Raw genomic sequence first — 27,408 nt, 5'->3', positions numbered from 1 at the left:
TAATACACAAATAAATAAAGAGCAGAGCATTTTCTCCTCTATGATACTGGCAGTAAAAATCAGAGGGAGAAAAAAAAAGGGGAGGGACACAGGAAAAAATATAATTATTTTTTTTCCTATTAGCTTTGCTCCCCAGTGGCCAAGCAGCTTAGAGAGGCAGAGGCTGAAGATAACCCTCCCGGTGAACAGTGACCGCGGCCACACTCACCGCAGGGAAGGGAGTTGTCCAAGGGCCCGCCCCGCTCACTGGACTCTTCATCTTCTTCTTTTTTAAAAATCAGTCTTCTGAGTACCGTTTACAAGACCAAATACAGATTTTTAGATTTTTTTTTTTTATTCATTTGTCAGAGAGAGAGGGAGAGCGAGCGAGCACAGGCAGACAGAGAGGCAGGCAGAGGCGGAGGGAGAAGCAGGCTCCCTGCCGAGCAAGGAGCCCGATGTGGGACTCGATTCCAGGACACTGGGATCATGACCTGAGCCGAAGGCAGCTGCTTAACCAACTGAGCCACCCAGGCGTCCCCAAATACAGATTTTTATAGATATGCATGTTCACTATTATAGGCCTCCTTGCTTCTGTCCTCCTACCCCGGATGGTTCTGGAATCCCTATGCCCCATCTCTTTCTCACCCCCACAACTGCATCGTAAGCTTCTCTCCAGTCTCTTTGACCCTCTTACCTGAGCCCATGAGGACCTGTTTCCCTCCCTCCACACCATCTTTGTCTGCAAATAATGAAACATAGTGTCTGCACCTAATGAAACACGGTGGGTTTTTTCTCCTGAAGCTCTCAGAGCTGGCAGAGAAGACCCTGAGCCTTCTGTTTGGTTTGTGATCTCCCAGAATGAAGCAACCCTTTAGATGGCCAGGGAAGTGTATCATTATCTCAGACAACAAAAAATAAAGTTGATTAGGTGTGCCTGGTTGGCTCAGTTGCTTAAGCAACTGCCTTCGGCTCAGGTCATGATCCTGGAGTCCCGGGATGGAGTCCCACGTCAGGCTCCATGCTCAATGGGGAGTCTGCTTCTCTTGCTGACCTCTCTCCTCTCATGCTCTCTCTCTTTCACTCTCTATTTCTCTCAAATAAATAGATAAAATCTTAAAAAAAAATTGATTAGAAACGCTGAGACACCAACCGCAGCGCGTCTGTGGAGGTTGAAGAGGCACAGACACCCAGATGTATTCGCTGCTCACAATCCATTCACTTCAGCACAACTTCAGTGATGTTACTGACGCTGTTCGGCCTGCCCTTTTTCAGAAAATCTGCCCGTCCTGACAAACTGTGGGGCAGGCCATTTTTTCCTTTTTTGAAGATTTTAAAAAATTTATTCATTTGAAAGAGAGAGAGCACAGAGGGAGAGGGAGAAGCAGGCTGCCTGCTGAGCAGAGAGCCCAATGCGGACCTGATCCCAGGACTCTGGGATCATGAGCTGAGGTGAACGCGGAGGCTTAACCCACTGAGCCATCCAGCCGCCCAAGCCATTTTTTTTCTTCAGGGGAGACTCCCTGTGGATATCTTCCTGTATTGTGTGTGTGTGTAATTTTACTAGTTAAAAACAATAGCCTGTGAATCATTTCATTGTACATTTTTAAGAATTCTTGCCATGAAGTCACACCTTTTCTATAACTGCAGAGTAGAAGGAGATCCAAGTGTGACTTCCATGTCAATAAAGCTGTGTTTGGAGGCACAAGCCTGGTCTTGGCTCTCCTGTGTCTGTGCTTGGGCAGATTAATGTGATTTAGGAACTGGTAGTCTGCAAGAGGGCAGGGAACTCGTCTTCCACTTTTAGTTCTGCTACTAACAGCCTTGTGTTTGCCTCTGTTTAGGTTTACACAATTGCCAGGCTAAAGAAAGGGTTTTTTATTGTAAATAATCCTCAGAAGACTGAGGAGGAATTTTCTTAGGTAATCCTCAAAAGATTAAAATGGAACGAACTGCATATTTACTCAAGGTGGCTGGGAAGGTGCTTCTTCTGGTTAATAACAGTAAAAATATGTGCACTACGGGGGCCTGGGTGGCTCAGTTGTTTAAGCATCTGCCTTCGGCTTGGATCATGATCCTGGGGTTTTGGGATTGAGCCCCATGTCAGGCTCCTGCTCAGTGGAGAGCCTGCTTCTCCTTCTCCCTCTGCTGCTCCCCCTGCTTGTGTTCTCTCACTCTCTCTGTCAAATAAATAAATAAATAAATAAATAAATAAATAAATAAATTTCTTGGGGCGCCTGGGTGGCTCAGTGGGTTAAGCCGCTGCCTTCGGCTCAGGTCATGATCCCAGGTCCTGGGTTCGAGCCCCACATCGGGCTTTCTGCTCAGCAGGGAGCCTGCTTCCTCCTCTCTCTCTGCCTGCCTCTCTGCCTACTTGTGATTTCTCTCTGTCAAATAAATAAATAAAATCTTTTAAAAAAAAATATTTCTTACATACTGTGCCTTGACTGGCTAATCTTCAAATGAACTTTCTCCTCCTCCTCAGCATACAGATGACATTCTTTAGCCTCCTTCCTGATGTGGTAGGGTCTGGGTGCTACCAGCAGACATGCACAGAAGTAACGTGGACCACTGCAAGCCCTGCACACGGCATGCTCCCACGACCAGTTGTATGTGCTCCCTCTCTCTTCCAAATGGCTGCAGAGGAGGCACTCTATCTGAACATGGTGGAGCCAGAGGAGGGAATGATCACCAAACCACTGCTCAGAGAAGAGACACTTGACCCAGCAAACCCAAAGTAGACTCTTGCATAAACGAAATAAAAACTAGTACCAGTTCTTTTTCTAGCTTGCTTTCTTCCTCCTCCCCCTCCTCTTCCTCTTCTTCTTCTTCTTTTAGTTTGTTAAAAGGTAATTTTCATTTCCTTGAGGGACATGAATTGCATCTTAATTTTCAGGTCTTTAAATTTTTATTTGTTTTTAAATATTTTAATTTCAGTGCAATTAACATGTAGCGTTATACTAGCTTCAGGTGAACAATATAGTGACTCAACAATCCCATATATTACTCAGTGCTCATCACAACAAGTACACTCCGCCAACCCCATCACCTATTTCACACATCCCCCCACCTAGAATCTGATTGGGGTTTGCCTCTCTCTCTCTCTTTCCCCTTCATTCATTTGTTTTATTTCTTATATTCCACAGATGAGTGAAATCATAGGGCATTTGTCTTTCTCTGGCTTATTTTGGTTAGCATTATACTCTCTGTGGCAAAATTTCATCCTTTATTGGCTGAATAATATTCCATGCATCCCACATCTTTTTATCCATTCATCTATTGACGGACACTTGGGGCTGTTTCCAGAGTTTGGCTATTGTAAATAATGCTGTAATAAATGTGGGGTGAACGTCCCTTCAAACTAGTGTTTTTGTATTCTTTGTGTAAATACCCAGATGTGTGATTCCTGGAGTGTAGGGTAGTTTTGTTTTTAATCTTTTGAGGAATCTCCACACTGTCTTTCCCAGTGGCTGCACCAGTTTGCATTCCCACCAACAGTGCATGAGTTTCCCCTTCCTCTACATCCTCATTAACAGTTTTTGATTCTAACCTTTCTAACAAGTGTGATGTGATATCTCATTGTGGTTTTGATTTGCATTTCCCTGATGATGAGTAATGTTGAGCATCTTTTCTTGACTTCAAGTTATATTACAATCACACATGTTTAGTAATCAAAACAATATGATAATTGGCACAAAGATCAGTGGGGCAGAACAGAAAGACCAGAAAGAAACCCAGTTATATGATCAATTAATCTTTGACAAAGGAGGAAGAATATACAATGGGAACAAAATAGTCTCTTTAGCAAATGGTGTTGGGAAAACTGGACAGCTACATGCAAAAGAATGAAACGGAACCACTTTCTTACACCATAAATTTACATGGTAAATTTTTTTCTTAAAAAAATAAATTCAGGGTGCTTGGGTAGCTCAATGGGTTAAAGCCTCTGCCTTCGGCTCAGGTCATGATCCCATGGTTCTGAGATCGAGCCCCCTATCGGGCTCTCTGCTCAGCGGGGAGCCTGCTTCCCCCTCTCTCTCTGCCTGCCTCTCTGCCTACTTGGATCTCTCTCTCTCTGTCAAATAAATAAATAAAATCTTTTGAAAAATAAATTCAAAATGTATTAGTTTCTAAATGTGAGATCAGAAACCATAAACATCACATAAAAGAGCATAGGCAATAATTTCTCTGACACTGACCACAACAACATTTTTCTAGATACGTACTCTGAGGCTAAGGAAAAGAAAGAAAGCAAAAATAAACTTCTGGGACTACATCAAAATAAAAAGCTTCTGCATAGTGTAGGGAACAAACAGCAAAACTAAAAGGCAACCTAGAATGGGAGAAGATATTTGCAAATGACACGTCCAGTAAACGGTTAGTATCCAAAATATACAAAGAGCTTAAATAACTCAACACCAAAAACCAGATCATCCAATTAAAAAAATGGGCAGGAGACATGAACGACATTTCTCCAAAGAAAACGTATAGATGGTCAACAAGCTAATATTGTTTTATTCCATGGAGGTTTTGGAGTTTATCAATTATATTAGCTAGGACTACCATAATTAATACATATTCAATATCCTTTCAAAGAATTAAAATAGCATAAAATATACTCTAAAATTGAATGAAATTTCATCCTTCTTTGGTGTTTTAACATACTCTGCAGAGTCTTTCATTCAGGATCATCCGAATAAAAAACATAAAAAAAGTGTAGTTTCTACAGCTCAGTGGTTGTCTGATTTCCCAATATTAAAATTTTGGCCCTACTTGGAATTCAGAAGAAGAAAAATATTTAATTATTCAATCTAAGAATTACAATAAAAATGGCAACTATTCTCATTTACAATGTAGTTTATATATGTAAATATATTTATATATATGAATATATATATGTGCTATATTTGTATATTTGTAGCATATAAATACAGAACATATTTTATATGTAAAATATTTTTACACATATTGGCACATTTAATTCCCCAAATATTCTCTGAGACACCCAGTATTAACTTTACACATTAGAAGCCACGGTTGTAAGGTGTCTTGTCACTTACCTAAGGTTGCGCAGGCTGGTCAATGACAGAGCTGCAATTTGAACTCACTTGTGCTGATGCTCATGTTCATGCTCATGAAAAGATGAGTCAGAGAGAGTTGTTCCCACATCCTCTTGCATGGGCCAGCACAAACACAGAGTCTGGGTTGTGTTTCCCTCCACTGACCTATCTCAAGATCACAAAGACCTCTGAGATGCCCAATCTGATGACCTTCTCTGGATCACTCTTGCCACCGGAAGCTCTGGTCTTGGCTTCTAAGACTTGATTTGTTCCGGGTGAGCTCTACTCCTCACAAACTTCTCTCAAGCTTCTCCACAGCATCTGTTATACCTGCCCCATGAAGTTCTCACTCCACTTGTGGGTGGCTTTCCTCCACTGCTTGCATCCCCCCTTGTCAGTACCAGCCACCCTGAGGCAGAACCTCTTGTCTCTTCACATTCCAGACACAGCCCTTCAGCTGCCTGGTGACTACACCACGACATGACGACTCTGGCATTTCAGACTCTAGAGATCCAACATCTAAACTCACAGTCTTTCCTTTCCCACTGGTCTTAGTGCGTTCCCTATCTGAATTGGTATCACTGACCTATTTGCAAAAGCCAGTAGCCTAGATGTGTACCTTCTCCTGACCTTCTCCTGGGGTAATAGCCATCGCCCACTAATGAGTCTTCCTGCCTCTGTCTGGGTCTTCTGCTCACCACCTCCACAGTCAAGCCAGAGTGCTCTTTCTCAAAGACACACCTTGTCAGTGAATTTGCTCGCATATTGTCTTTTAATGACTCTCTAGGACATCAGACTCCCTGGTTTAGCTACGAGATTTCCCACAACCTGGCGTCCTGCTCACCAAACTCCTACATTCTGCTCACTCGGCTCTTGCCTCGCCTTCCATGGCAGCGCAGTGTGGACTCCTCCAGCTGGTGGACACCACAGCGCTGTGTGTTTTGCTCATCACAGTGTCTACCCACAGGAATGTTCTGGGGATTAAATGAGGTAACATGCGTCAAGTGTTTAGAATGGTACTTGGCACATAGTACTCACAAGTGCTGGTGAGAGTTACGATTTGCTTTTGCCTCTCTAGCCTCAGCCAGTGGACAGAAAATGTGAATATACTGAGCTACACACAACTGGGGGAGGAAGTGTTCTTACTGAGCATTTAAAAAATAAAACTAAGCCAGACTGCATCTTGATTAAAGCGACACCCAGTCTTCCAGAAATGAAATTGACTCAGCAGAATAATAGGTTGATGTGATTGCAGGGGAAACAGAAGAGGGGTTCAAAGTGCAGCTGATGAACCCCTTCAGGATTACTGCGGTAGACCCTCGAACAACATGGGTTTGAACTACATGGGCCCACTTATATGTTGAATATTTTTCAATAAATACAGGACAGTACTGTGAATGTATTTTCTCTTCCTTATAATTATGACTTATTAATGAATATTAATTAATAATACTTTCTTTTTCCTCTAGCTTACATTATTGGAAGAATACAGTATAAAATACATAGAACATACGGGTGCCTGGGTGGCTCAGTTGGTTAAACGTCTACCTTTGGTTCAGGGTCATGGGATGGAGCCCTGTGCCCGACTCCCTGCTCAGCCAGGAGTCTGCCTCTCCCTCTGCCCCTCTCTCCTGCTCATGCTTTCTCTCTCTAAGATAAATAAACAAAATCTTTAAAAAGTACATATAACATACAAAATATGTATGAATTGACTGTCCTTGCTATTAGCAAAGATTACAGCCAATAGTAGGCTATCAGTTGTTAAGTTTTGGGGGAGTTCGAAGTCGTACTGTGCAGAATGTCGACTGTTCTTGGGTTGGTGCCCCAACCCCCGTGATGTTCAAGGGTTGCCTGTGTACTCAAACAAGTCACCTGAGATAAGGTATTTAAAATATCAGATTTGTTGATCCGTGAAAGCCCTTGGACCCACAAGTGCACCCACAAGCGCACTTGACAGGATTTGTTAAAACATAATTGTACCGAGGGGCGCCTGGGTGGCTCAGTGGGTTAAAGCCTCTGCCTTCGGCTCAGGTCATGATCCCAGGGTCCTGGGATCAAGCCCCGCATCGGGCTCTCTGCTCAGCAGGAAGCCTGCTTCCCTTCCTCTCTCTCCGGCTGCCTCTCTACCTACCTGTGATCTCTGTCTGTCAAATAAATAAATAAAAATCTAAAAAAAAAAAAAAAACATAATTGTACCGAAAGAGACTATTTCCCTGCCTTGCAGAGGAAAGGATCACAAGTGCCCCAACAGGAAGGATCTGCAAAGTAAATCTTTCCATGAAGATGAAAATAAAAACCATAACCCACTGGTGATGGTGGCTAGTTAACCCTGGTCAGTCTCAGGTGATACATGTGGGATCAGGAGAAATCATCATCCAAGGCAAAAACCAGCTGAGAAGAACACAGAATATCAAGATCATAAGAAGTTAGATCATAAAGGAAAGAGGAAGGAACAAGGGAAGGAAGGAAGAAAGGGCGAGAAAGAAGTATCACACCAAAAGAAGAGAAAAGAAAAAAGGTAAACAAGGACCAGGAGACTGAGGGACACAGAGAAGTCACTAAGGCTGGAAGAGAAGAGAACCAGCCATCTATGTGGTCTCTTGGAAGGTAGGCAGAAAGCCAGGGGCTTAAGTGCTTTATTTTTCTATGTTCATGCCCTCAAATGTTCATCTCAACTAAATTCTAAAATCCTTTAAAATAATACAGCCTTCATAGCTCAGATTTTAATGTCAGAAGCCAAATAGCCAGGTTTTATAAGGTTCCCCCATCCCACTAATGCCCGAACTATACCAAGGAGATAGCCCTACATGAAGTCACGGGGTTCCTCTATAGTAGTGGGTCAACGGGATGATGACCTCGAGTTGTGTGACTTATAAGGGAAACAACTGCGCTGCAGAGACTGAAAGGCTTTCCTCTGCCTCCCTGGGTTCTGTTTATTCTGAGACCCTCAAATCGTGCGGCAGGAGCCATAGCCTTGCCGAGAGGTTGCAAAGCTGGCACGCGGGTGGTGGAGATATCGCCAAGTCAGCAAACTGCCAGATGGCAAATTGGACAGCAAACAAGGGAACGGAGGACACAATGGGGATGCTGGACAACTGTAGGACACTACGCCGTTTGGTTTTAATTAACAATTTGGTATGCAAATCTAGTAAGCAATAGAAGGAGAAAAAGACTGAACCCAAATCACTGAAAACCGGAGTTGGGAGAGACATTAAAAATAACGTAGTTCCCCCCCACCCAAATATTTATCAAGGGAGGAGACACATGTCACATGACTTGTGTAAGGCCTTCCTGCTGACAAGTTAATTCAGTCCCTAAACATATAAGCAAATCAAAACAAACAAACCCATATGTAGAGATTGCTTAGGATTAGTAGGTGATCACGCTGAACACAAAGACAAAAAAAATAGTCCCCTCGTCCTTCTGACAAATGATGAGAAGATAATGTTCATCCTTCCTCCTGGAAGCAATAAGAGTGGGAATGGACCCAGAGTCAGAGACATCACCTTTCTGACACTATAAGTGACTCTCCTTTAAGGATAGGGCTTTTTATGGTCATGGCAAGTGTTTATAATCAGGGAAGGAAAAGTTGGACAAAAAAGGCCAAAATGAATAGGATCTGGCATCCCCCATAATTGGGGCTCTAAGGAGAGGAATGACAGGATCGTGTGTGGGTCATGTCCAAGTCATTTCTGAATCAAATCCAAATCGCCTAGCTGCTATCAGGAAAACACTGTGTGCAAACCGAGCGGCCCACAATCGTCACCTCACAGCAAGGGACGCGCGGGCCCGTGGCTGTCCTTCCAGAATCCTCCTTGTTGGTAAAGGGCCAGATAGAGGCGGTGGAGATGGGGAAGGGCAGGGGGCCCTGAGAAGCTTGTCTAAATTCTCATCTGCCAAGACGAGTGTGTAAGAGGAGCTGATGCAAGTCTGTAGATCAGAAAGGCGTGGGCAGGCGAGACATGGGACTTCAGAACCAGATGCTGTTAAAACCTGCCATTGTGGAGAGGCTGTGGAGGTGATGCCTGGGAGACGTCAGAGGTAAACTGAGGATAAATAAACGTATCACTTACCCGTCTATAGTAAACTTCTATCACTCATGACTTCAACAACCAGTAAAGGTTGAAAATACAGAGAATTCCACAGGGTGGCTTATGTCATAGCAGGTCTCATAGATCCGTTTTATGTTTTGAGACTAAATCCCGAACATGCTGGGATGTAGACTATTCTGAGAGAAGAACCCTATACTTATGAGTTTAAGGATATGGTCTTGCTGAATGTGTCCCAGTGAAGCAGAATACTGGGGTGGGTGGCCAAGGGTCACACCCAGCTCCGTGCTTCTTAGGTTCCCCGGAAGGAAAGAAATTGGCATATCCTACGGGTGTCCAGAAAGGCAACCTCTCAGTGATCTGGATTTAAGTTCGTTGCTACTGTCTTTTGTAAATCCCAGAATATAGCCAGTTCTCTACCAATAAGTGGTTTCCTTGGTTTCTTGGGCGCTGAATTGGTGTCTGAAGGGTGGAGATCACTGCCAGCCTCCAGCCCGTATGCTCACGGAACAGAAGCCTGTGTATTTTCCACCTTCGTGCACCACCCCTCCCCCTCAGTCCTTTACACCAAACTTGTGTGTCTTTTCTAAATTTGGAGCTTACTGTTTACTGACTTAACGGTGCTGGATTTAACCTTTCTTCTACCTGAAGTCTTCCCTGCAATTCAGTTGATTCCAACTATCCCACTGCAAAACAGAACAATCCAGAACAAAGTTTTATGGAATTGATGTCGTTTCCCTTGTTACTTGTAATGTTAATGACTGATCTATAACATCTGTCTCATTGCATTATTAAAGCAATCCATTATTTTTTTTCCAACGTCGTTGCCTTGAAACATTTTGTCAAACATCGTTCTGAAATCAGACGCTCTCATTTGAAATCAAGATGGACAAGGTTTTCCTTTACCCGTCTCTCTTATATTACGTAGATGCTGTTACTGCTGGAGCTTGGCTTTCTTTTGGTGGGCTCTTGTTTATCCCTCTTTTATTTATCCATTGTTCACAATCATTCATTTAATAACTATTTGTATTCTAGAAAAGGCTGTAGTATTTCATATGGCACTGTATGGGCAGTCCCCTGGCAGGGACCTCTGTTAGTAGATACTTTTCTGGGGGCAGAGTCCTTCTTTCCAGCCTTCCCTTTGTTCTTTTTCCTCCCTTGCTTTCTTGAAATTGTGTAAAGGGCTTATTATCTGCCCCAGGGCTGTGGGGAAGTGAGATATAGAGCGTGCATCTAGTTCTGAGTAGCAATGTTAAGAGAGATAAGCGTATATTGAGCAATCCTTTATATTATTATCTCCTTAATAACTGGCAATAATTTTACTTAAGACGTCTTTTTTCTTTCTTTCTTTCTTTCTTTTTTTTTTTTTTTTACAGAGAGACAGAGAGAGCACAAGTGAACGGCGGTTGGGGAGAGGTGGGAAGGGCAGAGGGAGAGGGAGAATCTTTTTTTTTTTTTTAAAGATTTTATTTATTTACCTGACAGAGAAAGAGATCACAAGCAGGCAGAGAGGCAGGCAAAGAGAGAGGGAAGCAGGCCCCCCGCTGAGCAGAGAGACCAATGTGGGGCTCGATCCCAGGATCCTGAGATCATGACCCGAGCTGAAGACAGAAGCTTAACGCACTGAGCCACCCAGGCACCCCAAGAAAGGGAGAATCTTAAGCATGCTCCATGCTCAGCGATGACACAGGGTTTGATTTCATGACCCTGAGATCAAGACCTGCGCTGAGATCAAAAGTTGGATACTTAACTGACCGAGCCACCCAGAAAGCCCCAGGATATTTTGTTTTAGGTTCTGTTTAAGGACTTTAAAATCACTAATTCACATATTCTTTTGTAACAACTTTATAAGGTAGAAATTATTTTTATCCCCATTTTACAGATGAGAATACTGAGGCATAAACCCAGGGAGTCTGGCTCCATGGTCTCTGCTTTCAGCCACTCTACTATGCTGTTATAGAGGGAAGAGGAGAAATCTCCACAGAGGCCAATCATCACCTGGTGCCTTTTTCAACAGAGAAGACAATGCAAACAAAATGAATGGGGAAACAAATAAATAAGCTCACAAATTAAACAAGCACACACAGTTTTGTGCAAAGCTGATCAGACTTCTGGAACTACAACATGCATACAACATGTATGCTAGGTCATGAGGTCTACAAATACCTCTGCAAGTTAAAAGCCTCTTAGGGTTGAGAAGCTGCAACAAGGCACCCTCCCTAGGTCAATCTTTCCTACAGATTTCCCTTCTTACACACTCACCTGTATTGCACAAAAAACTCTCCCCCCCCTTCTGTGCTCACTAACAGCAGCAGCATTAAACCTCAGGCTGCTTCTCCTCAAATTCTGCTCTGGGATAATCTAGTTCTCCTCTCCATTTTCCACAGATAATACTATGAGTGTTGCAATATGCTGCACGTTTATTCATCCCATAAGATGATCTAGTCCACGATTTGTTGTTTACAACAGCCCATTACAACACCCCATGCTTTCTTCCACCTGAAACCGGAAAACAGAAATCTTGAGCAAACGTGCTCCAGGTATTGCCATGGTTACACAGGCGGTGGGGTGGGGTGGGGGCTGGGCGGGGGGGTGGGGAGGTGGTGGTAAGGGGAACGACTGCAACGGGGACTTTGTGCAGACATCTACGAAGTTCTAGGTACGAGCTAAAATTGAATTGAATTTTCTGTTTAAGGAGATTTGGGACACTTCTTCATTCATACTATGAAAGATAATATGTGTTTTTAAGTCTTTTTTTTCATAGGAGAATTCTTTTGGGTAAGGTTTGAAAGTTGCAAAAATCCCTCCCATCTGGGTAGAAATCTTAAATGGTTTCATAGATAGTCCTTCATCTCCTAGAAAGCTGACTGTCTTACACAGAAAGAGAGTACCTGGAGTTTCCCAAATAAGTACTTTTCAGAGACTGATATTTAGTTGTGCAAGGCTGAGGTTCAAATATGCTTGGAGAAGTACGTAGGAAAAATTTCAAGCTTCAAACTCCTTCTTGGATAATAAATATAAAAGTGTTACTGGATTATTAATGTGGATGTCAAAGATAAAGTTATTGTTTGATATTTTAGCAATTTGCAAAACTGATCTAAATTCTTTTTTTAACTCACCTAGGGAAGTCAAATAAACTTTCAGGCCATGGTTCCAAATTGGAACAGACAAAGGAGGCTGTCAGATAAGGAAGAAATATCAAATAGTAATTATTGCCAAGTTTCAATTCAGTAAAGCCCCAAAAGGACAGAATTTGTATGAAGAATACATGTGAGGTTTTTGGCTTTTACTTTCAGATCCCCCCCCCTTTTTTTTTTGCCCCATGAAGCTTGATTCTCTCTCCAATGACAGGAAGGATTCCAGAACTATTGCACACTCAGGTTTAAGGAATACATTTCCCCTTCCCCAAATCCCTCCCTCTCTCCACCCCAGAGCAGCTATCAGGAAATGCCTGAGTGGTACACGGCGTCCTTTTTTTCTGTGAAGGGAAAGCCTTCCTGATCCTTTTTATCAGTAGGAATATCTGACAAGGCAGGGATCAGATAATTCCCATTTCTAAATCGTGGGACTTCACCCACATCCTTCTATGAGCCAATGCAACCCCAGATTTTGGAGAAAGCTGCTGGCTGGAAAGTATGGGTGGAGATCCCCAGAAGGTCAGCACTATTCTGAAACAGGATACAATCCTCAGCCTCCTATTTTATGTAATTTATGTCTGTCATTGTTGGTGAACAAAACACTCGATTTTAAACCAAGTATGTCATCCAAGAACTTCAGATTCAAAAGAAATTTCATTTTGCATGGGTCCCTAAATTAAATGTTCTTTTTCTATATCTTGATTGTACAAATCTTTCTTTTCTCCACATTGAAACAATATTTGGCTTTCAGGATTAAACAACACAGGAACTGCTAAACACCTCACTCTCTCTTTAAACAAGACTGTTGCCTGGGAATCTCTACTTTGACTGAAGACTTTAAAAAAGCACCTAATTTATATCCGACCAGACACAGCCATGGCCATACAAAGAACAATGACACCAGTGGGCTCAAATGGAGACTGAAAATCAAAGCCACGGAAGAATCTATGAAGATCCTTCCCTGAACCCAGAGCAACAGCAAAACACCCTGGTATTGTTGGCATGCCAACCATGGCGCTCACAATGCTAGGTTTGAGGATAGCCATCTTGATTCTATCCGCACAATAATCCCATGAGATATATGGTGTTTTCTCCTATTTTGTAGCTAGTACAAAAAGTGCAGAGAAGTTAAGTAATTATCTCAGGTTCCCATAGCTGTAAATAGTGGAACTAGAACCCTGTCTAACCTTGAATATCATGATTTTTTCCCCTTGTATATTGAGGTCCAGTCACCTGCTAGTCTGTTAACAGTAATTGACACTGGCACAGACAATCATCCTTTCTCCTCCTTCCATCCTAAAAAAGTCCTTATGTCTTGAGGTAACAAGTAGAGAATTCTTTTAAAAAAGGGAGGCCATGCTCATTCTCCCAAGTCTAGGGGTTGAATCGTGATTGGTCTAAACTAGTCATCATCATTTCATTTCCCTTGACTAATGATTGCTAGCTGAGTGGCCATGGGTAAGGGGCCAATGAAATGTAAGGGAAAGGAGGAGTCAAGATGGCGGAGAAGGAGCAGGCTGAGACTACATCAGGTAGCAGGAGATCAGCTAGATAGCTTATCAAACCATTGCAAACACCTACAAATCCAATGGGAGATCGAAGAGAAGAAGAACAGCAATTCTAGAAACAGAAAACCGACCACTTTCTGAAAGGTAGGACCGGAGGAGAAGTGAATCCAAAGCGACGGGAAGATAGACCGCGGGGGGAGGGGCCGGCTCCTGGCAAACGGCGGAGCAACGGAGCACAAAATCAGGACTTTTAAAAGTCTGCTCCACTGAGGGACATCGCTCCAGAGGCTTAACTGGGGGGGGGGGGAACCCACGCGGGGTCAGCGTGGCCCTCGGTCCTGCAGGGTCACAGAAGGATCGGGGGTGTCTGAGTGTCGCAGAGCTCGCAGGTATTAGACCAGGGAAGCCGGCTACAGAGACAGAGCCGAGGAGTAAGCTCTCAGCTGGGGGTTACCTTGAACCGGTTGCAGGCTGGGTGAGCTCGGAGAGCAGCCAGAGGCCAGGGAGACGGGAGTGATTGGGCTCTTTTCGCTGAGGGTGCACTGAGGAGTGGGGCCCCGAGCTCTCGGCTCCTCCAGGGCGGAGACTGGGAGGCCGCCATTTTCATTCCTGTCCTCCGGAACTCTACGGAAAGCGTTCAGGGGACAAAAGCTCCTGAAAGTGAACCCAAGCAGATTACTTAGCCTGGACCCTGGTAAGAGCGGTGCAATTCCACCTCGGGCAAAGACACTTGAGAATCACTACAACAGGCCCCTCCCCCAGAAGATCAACAAGAAATCCAGCCAAGACAAAGTTCACCTACCAAGGAGAGCAGCAGAATTCCAGTGGAGGAGAAAGCAAAGCACGGAACTCATGGCTTTCTTCCCATGATTCTTTAGTCTTGTGGTTAATTTAATTTTTTTTAATTTAATTTTTTTTCTTTTGCTAAATTTTTTTTAACTTTTACCCTTTTCTTTTTTAATGTTTTTTAACTAGTTTATCTAATATATATATATATTTTTTTTCTTTATTTGTTTTCTTTTTTTAATTTTTTTTTTCTTCTGAACTTCTGTTTATCCCCTTTCTCCCTCCCACAATTTGGGGTCTCTTCTGATTTGGTTAAAGTGCATTTTCCTGGGGTCTTTGCCACCCTTTCAGTATTTTATTTGCTCCTTCATATACTCTTATCTGGAAAAAATGACAAGGTGGAAAAACTCATCACAAAAAAAAGAACAAGAGGCAGTACCAAAGGCTAGGGACCTAATCAATACAGACATTGGTAATATGTCAGATCTAGAGTTCAGAATGACGATTCTCAAATTTCTAGCCGGGCTCGAAAAAGGCATGGAAGATATTAGAGAAACCCTCTCAGGAGATATAAAAGCCCTTTCTGGAGAAATAAAAGAACTAAAATCTAACCAAGTTAAAATAAAAAAAGCTATTAATGAGGTGCAATAAAAAATGGAGACTCTTACTGATAGGACAAATGAGGCAGAAGAAAGAATTAGTGATATAGAAGACCAAATGACAGAGAATAAAGAAGCTGAGCAAAAGAGGGACAAACAGCTACTGGAGCATGAGGGGAGAATTTGAGAGATAAGTGACACCATAAGACGAAACAACATTAGAATAATTGGGATTCCAGAAGAAGAAGAAAGAGAGAGGGAGCAGAAGGTATATCGGAGAGAATTATTGGAGAGAATTTTCCCAATATGGCAAAGGGAACAAGCATCAAAATCCAGGAAGTGCAGAGAACCCCCCTCAAAATCAACAAGAATAGGTCCACACCCTGTCACCTAATAATAAAATTTACAAGTCTTAGCGACAAAGAGAGAATCCTGAAAGCAGCTCGGGAAAAGAAGTCTGTAACATACAATGGTAAAAATATGAGATTGGCAGCAGACTTATCCACAGAGACCTGGCAGGCCAGAAAGAGCTGGCGTGATATATTCAGAGCACTAAATGAGAAAAACATGCAGCCAAGAATACTATATCCAGCTAGGCTATCATTGAAAATAGAAGGAGAGATTAAAAGCTTCCAGGACAACAAAAACTGAAAGAATTTGCAAACACCAAACCAGCTCTACAGGGAATATTGAAAGGGGTCCTCTAAGCAAAGTAGTAGATCAGAAAGGAACAGAGAGACAATATACAGTAACAGTCACCTTACAGACAAAATACAATGGCACTAAATTCATATCTCTCAATAGTTACCTGAATGTTAATGGGCTAAATGCCCCAATCAAAAGACACAGGGTATCAGAGTGGATAAAAAAACAAAACCCATCAATATGTTGCCTACAAGAAACTCATTTTAGACCTGGAGACACCTCCAGATTTAAAGTGAGGGGGTGGAAAACAATTTACCATGCTAATGGACATCAGAAGAAAGCTGGGGTGGCAATCCTTATATCAGATCAATTAGATTTTAAGCCAAAGACTATAATAAGAGATGAGGAAGGACACTATATCATACTCAAAGGAACTGTCCAACAAGAAGATCTAACAATTTTAAATACCTATGCCCCTAACGGAGGAGCAGCCAATTATATAAACCAATTAATAACAAAATCAAAGAAACACATCGACAATAATACAATAATAGTAGGGGACTTTAATACTCGCCTCACGGAAATGGACAGATCATCCAAGCAAAAGATCAACAAGGAAATAAAGGCCTTAAATGACACACTGGACCAGATGGACATCACAGATATATTCAGAACATTTCATCCCAAAGCCACAGAATACACATTCTTCTCTAGTGCACATGGAACATTCTCCAGAATAGATCACATCCTGGGTCATAAATCAGGTCTCAATTGGTATCAAAAGATTGGGATCATTCCCTGCATATTTTCAGGACCACAATGCTCTGAAGCTAGAAACTCAATCACAAGAGGAAATTTGGAAAGAACCCAAATACATGGAGACTAAACAGCATCCTTCTAAAGAATGAATGGGTCAACCAAGAAATTAAAAAAGAATTGAAAAAATTTATGGAAACAAATGATAATGAAAACACAACGGTTCAAAATTTGTGGGACACAGCAAAGGCAGTCCTGAGAGGAAATATATAGCGGTATAAGACTTCTCAAGAAACAAGAAAAGTCTCAAATACACAACCTAACCCTACACCTAAAGGAGCTGGAGAAAGAACAAGAAAGAAAGCCTAAACCCAGCAGGAGAAGAGAAATCATAAAGATCAGAGCACAAATCAATGAAATAGAAACCAAAAAAACAATAGAACAACTCAACGAAACTAGGAGCTGGTTCTTTGAAAGAATTAATAAGATTGATAAAGCCCTGGCCAGACTTATCAAAAAGAAAAGAGAAAGGACCCAAATAAATAAAATCATGAATGAAAGAGGAGAGATCACAACTACACCAAAGAAATACAAACAATTATAAGAACATACTATGAGCAACTCTACGCCAAGAAATTTGACAATCTGGAAGAAATGGATGCATTCCTAGAGACATATAAACTACCACAATTGAACCAGGAAGGTTTAAACAGACCCATAACCAGTAAGGAGATTGAAACAGTCATCAAAAATCTCCAAACAAACAAAAGCCCGGGGCCAGACGGCTTTCCGGGGGAATTCTACCAAACATTTAAAGAAGAACTAATTCCTATTCTCCTGAAACTGTTCCAAAAAACAGAAATGGAAGGAAAACTTCCAAATTCATTTTATGAGGCCAGCATCACCTTGATCCCAAAACCAGACAAGGATCCCATCAAAAAAGAGAATTACAGACCAATATCCTTAATGAACACAGATGTGAAAATTCTCACCAAAATACTAACCAATAGGATTCAACAGTACATTAAAAAGATTATTCACCACGACCAAGTGGGATTTATTCCAGGGCTGCAAGGTTGGTTCAACATCCGCAAATCAATCAATGTGATACAACACATTAATAAAAGAAAGAATAAGAACCATATGATACTCTCAATAGATGCTGAAAAAGCATTTGACAAAGTACAGTATCCCTTCCTGATCAAAACTCTTCAAAGTGTAGGGATAGAGGGCATATACCTTAATATCATCAAAGCCATCTATGAAAAACCCACTGCAAATATCATTCTCAATGGAGAAAAACTGAAAGCTTTTCTGCTAAGGTCAGGAACACAGCAGGAATGTCCATTATCACCACTGCTATTCAACATAGTACTAGAAGTCCTATCCTCAGCAATTAGACAACAAAAAGAAATTAAAGGCATCCAAATCAGCAAAGAAAAAGTCAAACTATCATTCTTTGCAGATGATATGATACTATATGTGGAAAACCCAAAAGACTCCACTCCAAAACTGCTAGAACTTGTACAGGAATTTAGTGAAGTGTCAGGATATAAAATTAATGCACAGAAATCAGTTGCATTTCTCTACACCAACAACAAGACAGAAGAAAGAGAAATTAAGGAGTCAATACCATTTATAATTGTACCCAAAACTAAAAGATACCTAGGAATAAACCTAACCAAAGAGGCTAAGAATCTATACTCAGAAAACTATAAAGTACTCATGAAAGAATTGAGGAAGACACAAAGAAATGGAAAAATGTTCCATACTCCTGGATTGGAAGAATAAATATTGTGAAAATGTCTATGCTACCTAAAGCATCTACACATTTAATGCAATCCCTATCAAAATCCCACCCATTTTTTCAAAGAAATGGAACAAATAATCCTAAAATTTATATGGAACCAGAAAAGACCTCGAATAGCCAATGGAATATTGAAAAAGAAAGCCAAGGTTGGTGGCATCACAATTCCGGACTTCAAGCTCTATTACAAAGCTGTCATCATCAAGACAGCATGGTACTGGCACAAAAACAGACACATAGATCAATGGAACAGAATAGAGAGCCCAGAAATGGACCCTCAACTCTATGGTCAACTCATCTTCGACAAAGCAGGAAAGAATGTCCAATGGAATAAAGACAGCCTCTTCAATAAATGGTGTTAGGAAAACAGATCATTAATGAATAATATGAATAATTTTCTATATGGGGACATTTAAAACATTTTTCCATATGAGTCTCTGTTGTAGACTTCATCGAACATTCTTAAATTTCAGGGTAAAAATCTCCCCATCGTAACCTTAAGATTCTTAAAATATTTCCTTAAGTAGAAGTCTCCATGTGTGTAGGTTTAATGAGTCTTTACTTGGTGCTTAGCTCTGTGCTGAGTATGGAGAATCAGAAATGGCAAGACAGTAGGCTGCCTGAAGAAACCCAGGCTAACGGGGGATATGAAAATGGAAATAGTTACATATTAAAATGTTGGGGGCAACTTTTGCCTGTAGGAGAGAGGAAAGATGCAAGAGAGGAAAAAAGAAAGGGACATCTAGCTGGGGTGGTGACGGATAGGTAGAAGAGCACTCACCTGTCTTGCACTAAAAACTGCCCTCCCCCGCCCCCCTGAGCAGGAAGGGGGAGCAGGAGAAGCCAAGAAGGAGCCGACTAGAGAGAAAGGGAAGCATCATGTGTGCAGAGAGGGAGTCACAAAAAACGGCCCAGTGTGCTGTGGGGAGTAAGGGGGTTTGCAGAGCAGGCAGGATGATTCGAGATGAGACCAGAGCAGGTGCCAGGGCAGATCATGATAAATTGCTTACAGTTTATCCTATAGACAATGTAAAACAACAGGAGGTCTTTTACCAGTGGAGAGATAGGCTCAGAATTCAGATGATTCATCATTTCAGTATTTTTTTGTAATGTAAATATAATACATAGCCAGGTGGAAGTTTAAACAATACAGAAGTATAAAAATGGAGGATTTCCTTGCCTTCCTACCTATCCTCTCTCAGAAGAGCTCCTAGTAATATTTGGTGTATACTCTTCTGGATTTTTTCTTTTTTGTGCATACTGTACCATCTATTTTATCTATTTATTCCTTTGCTTGCATCTGTCTCTGTCTCTCTGTGTCTGTCTGTATATGTGTATATATATCTCTCTATATAGATAGATATAGATAGATATGGATATAGGTATATAGATAAATATACAAAGATAAATATAGACATTTATCTTTTTTTTGACATTTATCTTTTTAACAAAGATAGAAACACCAAGATAAAATGACAAATATAGGTTATATTAGTAGCATACTATTTTGCCCAAGAGTATTTGTTGATATCCTTCCCTGCCAGCACATGCAGATTTATCTCATCAATTTCTTTTTAAAGATTTTATTTATTTATTTGAGAGAGAGAGTGTGTGAGAGAGAGCATGAGAGGGGAGAAGGTCAGAGGGAGAAGCAGACTCCCCGTGGAGCTGTGAGCCTGATGTGGGACTCGATCCCAGGACTCCAGGATCATGACATGAGCCAAAGGCAGTTGCTTAACCAACTGGGCCACCCAGGTGCCCTTATCTTATTATCCTTAATATACATAATGTAATCTATGCCAGGGATTGGCAACCTTCAGGCCTAGGGGCCAAATCAGCATGTCTCTGTTTTTGCAAATAAAGTTTTATTGGAACACAGCGCTCATTTTTTTATGTATCATCTTTGACTACTTCTTTTAGTTTTTTTCATTAAGATTTGATTTATTTATTTGTTTTAGAGAAAGAGAAAGAGAGAGAGAGCATGCATGAGTCCACACAAGGGAGGGGCAGAGTGAGAGAGAGAATCCTAAGCAGACTCCATGCCAATCACAGACCTTGATGTGGGGCTAGATCCCACCATCCCAAGATCATGACCTGAGTTGAAACCAAGAGTCAGAGGCTTAACCAACTGAGCTACCCAAAGGCACCCATCATTGTGGTTGCTTTCTTGATGTAAGAGCAGAGTCAAGTAATCATGGCAGAGATCATATAGCATGAAACCCCTAAAATATGACTATTTAGCTCTTTACAGAAAAAGTTTGCTGATTTCTGGTATAGTAGGTAGGCATTAGAAAAAATGTCATTTTTTTCCATATGATGGACACTTAAGTCACCCAATTGTTTTGTCACAAATAAAATGGGAACAAATGTTTTGATACATACATCCATATCCTTATAAGTGAGGAGAATCTTCTAGAAGTGGATTTGCTGTATGAACAGATTATCGTTAAGGTTTTTTTGTTTTGTTTTGTTTTGTTTTGTTTTTGGGAAAGAATCCTGGTAGCAGTGTGTAGGGGAGTCTGAGTAAGGAATCTTAGGGCAAATGGATCAATTAGGAGGCTGTTCTTATCATCCAGGCCAGAGATGAGGAAAGCCCGAAGGTGAGAATGGGCAGAAGTGTTAGAACTGAAGGAAGAAATACCAAGAAGGCCACACTGGATAAGGTCAAGGTCGAAGGGGTGTTGTAAATGCTTCTGGGTTTAAAATGCTCCTGAAATCACAAGATGCGTAACTCACCCCCTGAGAAGAAGAATAAACACCAACAGAAATGTGAAGTTAAGGCAATATATTTTCCTGAACATCACTTTTATTACACAGCCATGTGAAACTCACACATGCACTTTCATTTTGTGATAAGCAAGATTGTGAACTAAGATTTGTGATTCTTTGTATTACCAAAGTTAGCTATTTAAACCCAACAGTTCCCTGTGTGGCCATCAAAAGCCTGCTGTCTTTCCACCTTCCTGCCCATTGTGAGCCTTCCCTCTGGTCCCCTAGGCAGCCATCTTCATTACAACGCTTTCCCTCATCCACGGAAAGGTGGGTAACACACTCCTGAGGCTAACATCCTTGAGTCCCTCAAATTGAGATTACTGAGATGTTTATTCAGGTGCCTTTTTCTGCATCACATTTTCATAGGAAATCATGTATTTCCTGTGTATATCCTCATACCACAAGTTAAACATATTTTTGTATTTTGTTAAAATTATTTCTTTCACTTGATGACCATTTTTCACAAAGAATTAAATTTTCCATGTCACAGGCATTACTGATTACACTCAGATCACCAGAGGGCTACGAAGTCATATGGATACAGATAGACACTGGTACTGTCTGGGTTCACCCACAGCCTTTGGAACCATTCGGATCTAGGTGCCATGAACTTTCATTGAATCTGGGAGGAACCACATGTGGCCAAAATAGAAATTACTAAATCCGAAAATGCCATGGGGGTCAGTTCCAAAGCATGTTCAACATGTTTTAATACAGAGCTTTTGTGACTATTAAACCAGAATGCTCTAAAATCCAAAAAGAATTTTATTATTTTTTTTTAATTTTTTTTAATCAAAAAGCACTTTAAAAATGAGTTGATACTGGGGTGCCTAGGTGGCTCTGTCATTTAGCATCTGCCTTTGGTTCAGGTCATGATCCCAGGATCCTGGGATCGAGCCCTGCATTGGGCTCCCTGCTCGGTGGAAAGCCTGCTACTTCCTGGACCACTCCCCCTGCTTGTGTTCCCTCTCTCGCTGTGTCTCTCTCTCTGTCAAATAAATGAATAAAATCTTTAAAAAAAAATGAGGTGATACCACATTTGTGGTTTGTTTGCTGTTTATCATTGCAATTTTTAAGAGAAAAGGAGCTGCCATAACAGACAGAATCTGACCAAAAGAAAGCTAAATGTCCAAAAGAATAGGTAAACCGAAAACGAATGATTCTAGATCCTGAGGAGAAAAAGTGATGGAATGATGGAGTCATCTAGAAAGAGAAGAGCTACAGCAGCAAAGCTGACAGCAAAATGTCATGATTCCTCTTGGAACATGGGGTTTATACAACTGTTCTACATACTGAATAGGTCAGCAATCATATGACCAGACTTTACATTTGAAAGCAAAGATCCCGTGGCTGTCTCCGTCTGTGAGAACCAGAGTTCTTAGCTCTGGTTGACAAAACAGTGACATAGATGCATTTGCTTGAGACTTCTGAGATCAGATCCAGGGAACTAGGGGCTAGGCCAAACAAAGCCCCCCCCCCCCTTTAAAAGATTTTATTTATTTATTTGACAGACAGAGATCACAAGCAGGCAGAGAGGCAGGCAGAGAGAGAGGAGGAAGCAGGCTCTCCGCCGAGCAGAGAGCCTGACGCGGGGCTTGATCCCAGGACCCTGGGATCATGACCCGAGCCGAAGGCAGAGGCTTTAACCCACTGAGCCACCCAGGCGCCCCAACAAAGCCCTTTTTAATGGCCACCCAAGGGTGCCACATGCTTGTGGTAAAGCAGAGTGCCCTTTGCTACCGACTGCCCCAGATCTCCCCACTCTGGAATGATCCCAGTCCTCACCCCCCCCCCCCCCCCATAAAACAGCTGAATTGAAGAAGAAATTCAGAACACTGATATGTAAAATCGTGCAGAACACGTTCTGGGGGAAAAAAAAAATCACTGATGTTCTGGCCTGGCCCCATGGAGAAGTCGGGAAAGGCCAGAGTTCTAATGCAGGAAAATGTTCAATCTGGAAAATGTTCTGACCCTAAACAAGCCATTTCTACAAGATCTAAGGATTTCAATAAGGGAAGCATCAGATACAGGAAAAAAACGAGAATTCAAAACTACTAACAAAAGCTTAGAACGAACAGTTACCCCTTCTATCTCTCGCTGCATGTTTTTTAATTTTTATTTTATTTATTTATTTATTTTTTAAGATTTTATTTATTTATTTGACAGACAGAAATCACAAGCAGGCAGGGAGGCAGGCAGAGAGAGAGGAGGAAGCAGGCTCCTTGCTGGGCAGAGAGCCCGATGCGGGGCTCGATCCCAGGACCCTGAGATCATGACCTGAGCCGAAGGCACAGGCTTTAACCCACTAAGCCACCCAGGCGCCCCTGTTTTTTTTTATTTTTAAACCTACATTTAGAATTCATTTCATCCTGCCCTGCAGTGGATTTTTTACACGTCTTTTCATCGGGTTGAGCTCTCCTTGAAGGCACAAGTCCTGCTTTATTTTTTTTATTTATTTATTTTTTTAAAGATTTTATTTATTTATTTATTTGACAGAGAGAGAGATCACAAGTAGACGGAGAGGCAGGCAGAGAGAGAGAGAGAGAGGGAAGCAGGCTCCCTGCTGAGCAGAGAGCCGGATGGGGGACTCGATCCCAGGACCCTGAGATCATGACCTGAGCCGAAGGCAGCGGCTTAACCCACTGAGCCACCCAGGCGCCCCACAAGTCCTGCTTTATTCATCCTTGTCTCCCTCTCATGCCCCTCCATCCTTTCCCAATTCCAGTAACTACGAGGCACTGTAATGGTCATATAATTTTACCCCCTTCTGACTGCTGCCAAGTCTTTGTTTTAGTATTTTCCAGAAAAGGCATTCCCTTGAAACAACCTGATGGAAAGCAATACTTCGGAAGTGAATGCTAATCCTGAGGTATGTTTTATGAGAAAAAAATTTCTGCAGCCAAATAGATTTGAAAGATGGGATATATGCTATTCTCCTGTCAGTTCCCAATGTACCTGAGCAAGTTAAAGGCTCTGAGAAGACCTGTAAGAAGATCAGTTCAGTCCTGCTTAGCCCCGTCTTCCCTATTTCGCTAAGAGTACGTTTTTTTGTTTTAATCATATCTATAGAAATACTCTGGAAATATTGCACTTTAGAACTTTGCTACTTCTGGTAAGTGTGCTAAGTGTGGTCCCCATGGTCACCAGCATGGACATCACCATGGAGCCTGTCAGAAACACCCCCAGTGATTCACACACATTAGTGTTTGTAAACACTACAGAACACACCTTAGGAAGCTCTGGTGTCCTGGAAAGGGCATTAGCCTGGGAACCAGATAGATCCATCTGATTCCGTCAATTACAAATCATATGCTCTCCTGCAAAAAAATACACATCTTGTGTGTTCATGGCAAACGTAATATATAAATCACCTAGCACATGATAATCAATAAATAATAGGAATTAATAGTATTCCTGCTCAACAAATGTCAAGCAAAACCACAAATAACATTAAGAGTTTACTGTAGCCTAAAGTTGAAGAGGGTAATGTTTGAAACTCCTCTATTTGCAGTATTGGTAGTCTACATTGACTTATGATGCTTAAAGGACCTTGGTTATTCATGGGTTTCAGTAACCCTTGGTAAGACCGTGTGCTGTGATACATGTACTTTTTTCCCTCTTGTTTTCTCTGCATTTTATTTTCTCTGTAGGACAACACAACTATTTGGTGATAAGCTCTCAGAATTCCAGTTATTTATACAAGCCTTTTCTTCTTACTTTCTCTCTCCCATTTCTGGCGTCAATTTTTGTTAAGAAAATACTCATTTTATTCAGTTTATTGCATCACTAATTTGATTTCCACCCCTTCCAATTTGACCATATAAATGCACACTGGATATACTCACTGCTTAAGGGTCATTCTACCACGTTTCATACGGCCTTATACCAAATAAAGTGGGTGAAAGTCAGAAGCTGGGCTCTTCCCCTCAAAGCCACTTTTGGTAAGAAACCTTCAATTTTTATGACCACCCTGACACCAGAACACCAAGATTAAACTGCTGGTCTTTTATCCTCAAAATGTGTCTTCTGTTTATTTCTGTCAAATGCCACACACTGTCAAAATAAAGTCTGCATAGGTTTCTACTGTCTGTTGCTATAAACAGTTAGCATCACAAACATCATAACTAGAAAATAATAAAGCATTAACTGCACCTGACCCTGAAACAGGACCTATTGCCATAGGGATGCGGACTTAAAAACAGCCAGTGAGGCCCAGGGGCCAATGGCAAAGGGAACTTTGGGTTTCCTGGGAGGCAATGGAGAGCAATGAGGAGGACAGAGATGGATTCCCAGGCTTCGTGAATAGAGAGAGATCTGTAAAGAGGTTTGCTGGCTTCCACTGTGAAAGACCAACATCTCTCCAGAGAAGCCGGGACAGAACAGTGGTGATACCACTAGTACCTTCCAGAACATTCCAAGTGAGGCACTCTGTGTGTGATACAGTTCCCTCATCTCTAAAATGAGGGAATAAAATGATCTCCAGGTCTCTCTCATTTCCAGACTGTTATAAGTTTATGTTTCCAGATAGACCTAGGAATTTTCTCCCCCCCCCCCAACCCCGGAATTTCCCGAGCTGCAGAGCATGGTAAAATGACAGAAAAGGCTTTCTAGGGTCATATAATTTCACATCAGTGGTGGTCAGTCAACTGAATGACCAAATTCCTTCACATGATCGCACTTGTTATCTAACAAAAGGCAATTTTAGGCTCACGGGACAAGACTCTTTTGAATAATAACTATGTGGAGTATGTCTTTACCTGTTTGGGATTTGTCAAGCCAGGAGATGAATATGAGGAGAAGTGGCTACAGAATAGCTTCTCTTTGCCAAAAATATTCTATTGAGTTAACAAAGCCTAATTTATCAACCTATTATGCTGTCGTCAGACACTCCCAAGCCAGCAAAATTCTCTTCAGTGAAGAAAAACTGCATGCGCACACAGAAAGCACAGGAAGGGACTCTGAGAAGTGGGGTTCCCGCAGCAGCTGCATGAAACCCCTCGGATCCAGAATGTATTCCACTGCCCCATCTGTCCCAAACCCGTCTCATGTCCGATCCACACCTCGGAGCAGCTGATCTGCTCCGGGGACTCCCAGAGAAAGCGTCCACCTTGGATGGACATTCACTTGTGGTCCATCTACCAAACAGCCTCTGTGCTAATTCCCTCCTCTTTCTCTTCTGTTCTCACAGGACAGTCTTCTGCATGCAAAGGATAATTCTTCCAAGTCCACATCAATTTCATTATTCTTTTTTGGGTCCAAATCTTCAACATGCAATTCAAGGGACCCTGTCATTAACTTAACATTCTTTTTGTTTGTTTGTTTTTTGTTTTGTTTTTTAAGATTTATTGATTTATTGTTTGAGAGAGAGAGCATGAGCACATGTGTTGTGGGGAGGAGCAAAGGGCGAGGGAGAGAGAGAGAATCTCAAGCAGACTCTGTGCTGAGTGTGGAGCCAACTGTGGGACTTCATCTCATGACCTGAGATCGTGACCTGAGCTGAAATCGAGAGTCAGATGCTTAACGGACTGAGCCACCTGTGTACCCCAACTTATCATTTTTAAAGAGGAATATAAAACAACCTAAAAATAAATAAGTGATTGGAGGTGGCACAGTGACTTAAATCACTGACTCATGCACAATAGGGAAGGAGTTGGCAGCACTGTAAGCTTATAATATTAATGGTCAACTTACCCCCAAGAAGAAAGCTCATGGAAGACAAACGTTTCAGGTTTCTTAGTACCACAATCTGGAAAATAACTAATACATTTTCTTTTCCCCTGAATACTGAAGGAATTCATGGGAATTCCTAAGAGTACTTTTTCAGGAAGGTCCAATCTCCAGACCACAGAAAATAATATTTATCATCTTCCATTTCATAGCACATTGGTGCTTTCAAAATATTACACCATATTTATTTGGGATTACTATTCATTTGACACAGTATTGTACAGATTACTATTTCTGTCTAGACTATGCTGCTAATTAACCACCTGACTTAATATGGGGTTCATTTCTTCGAAATCACTCAATTTTAGGGGGGCCTGGGTGGCTCAGTCAGTTGAGCATCTGACTCTTGATTTCAGCTCAGGTCATGATCTCAGGGTTGTGAGATCAAGCCCCGCATTGGGCTCCACACTCAGTAGGAGTCTGCTTGAGATTCCTTCCCTCTGCCCCTACCCCCAACATTCTCTTTCTCAGATAACTAAGTAAATCCTTATAAAAAGTTTAAAAAAAAAAACTACTCAATTTTGTCATCTGTACAATGGAAATAATATTTCACAAATCCACTGTGAGGTTTAGATATTATATT

At 41.7% G+C, this 27,408-nt stretch overlaps 1 protein-coding gene across 6 annotated transcripts in view; it reads right to left on the bottom strand.

Annotated features, from left to right (window-relative positions):
- The window catches only part of CHRM3 (cholinergic receptor muscarinic 3), a 506,410-nt gene that overhangs the window by 116,990 nt on the left and 362,012 nt on the right, over positions 1-27,408 (bottom strand). For 4 of the 6 annotated variants that reach the window (XM_047703265.1, XM_047703264.1, XM_047703263.1 and 1 more), the window contains one exon: positions 5,088-5,204. The exons of the other annotated variants lie outside the window; for them this stretch is intronic. In XM_047703265.1, coding sequence (XP_047559221.1) covers positions 5,088-5,158 — 71 coding nt within the window. In that variant the 5' untranslated portion in view covers positions 5,159-5,204. The remainder of the gene's footprint in view (positions 1-5,087; positions 5,205-27,408) is intronic. 6 annotated transcript variants of the gene reach the window in all.

This window comes from Lutra lutra, chromosome 14, assembly GCF_902655055.1.
Source record: "Lutra lutra chromosome 14, mLutLut1.2, whole genome shotgun sequence".
In the NCBI taxonomy this organism is placed as follows: Eukaryota; Metazoa; Chordata; class Mammalia; order Carnivora; family Mustelidae; genus Lutra; species Lutra lutra.
Note: the sequence above shows the minus strand (reverse complement) of the source record. Positions and strands in the feature narration are given on the sequence as shown.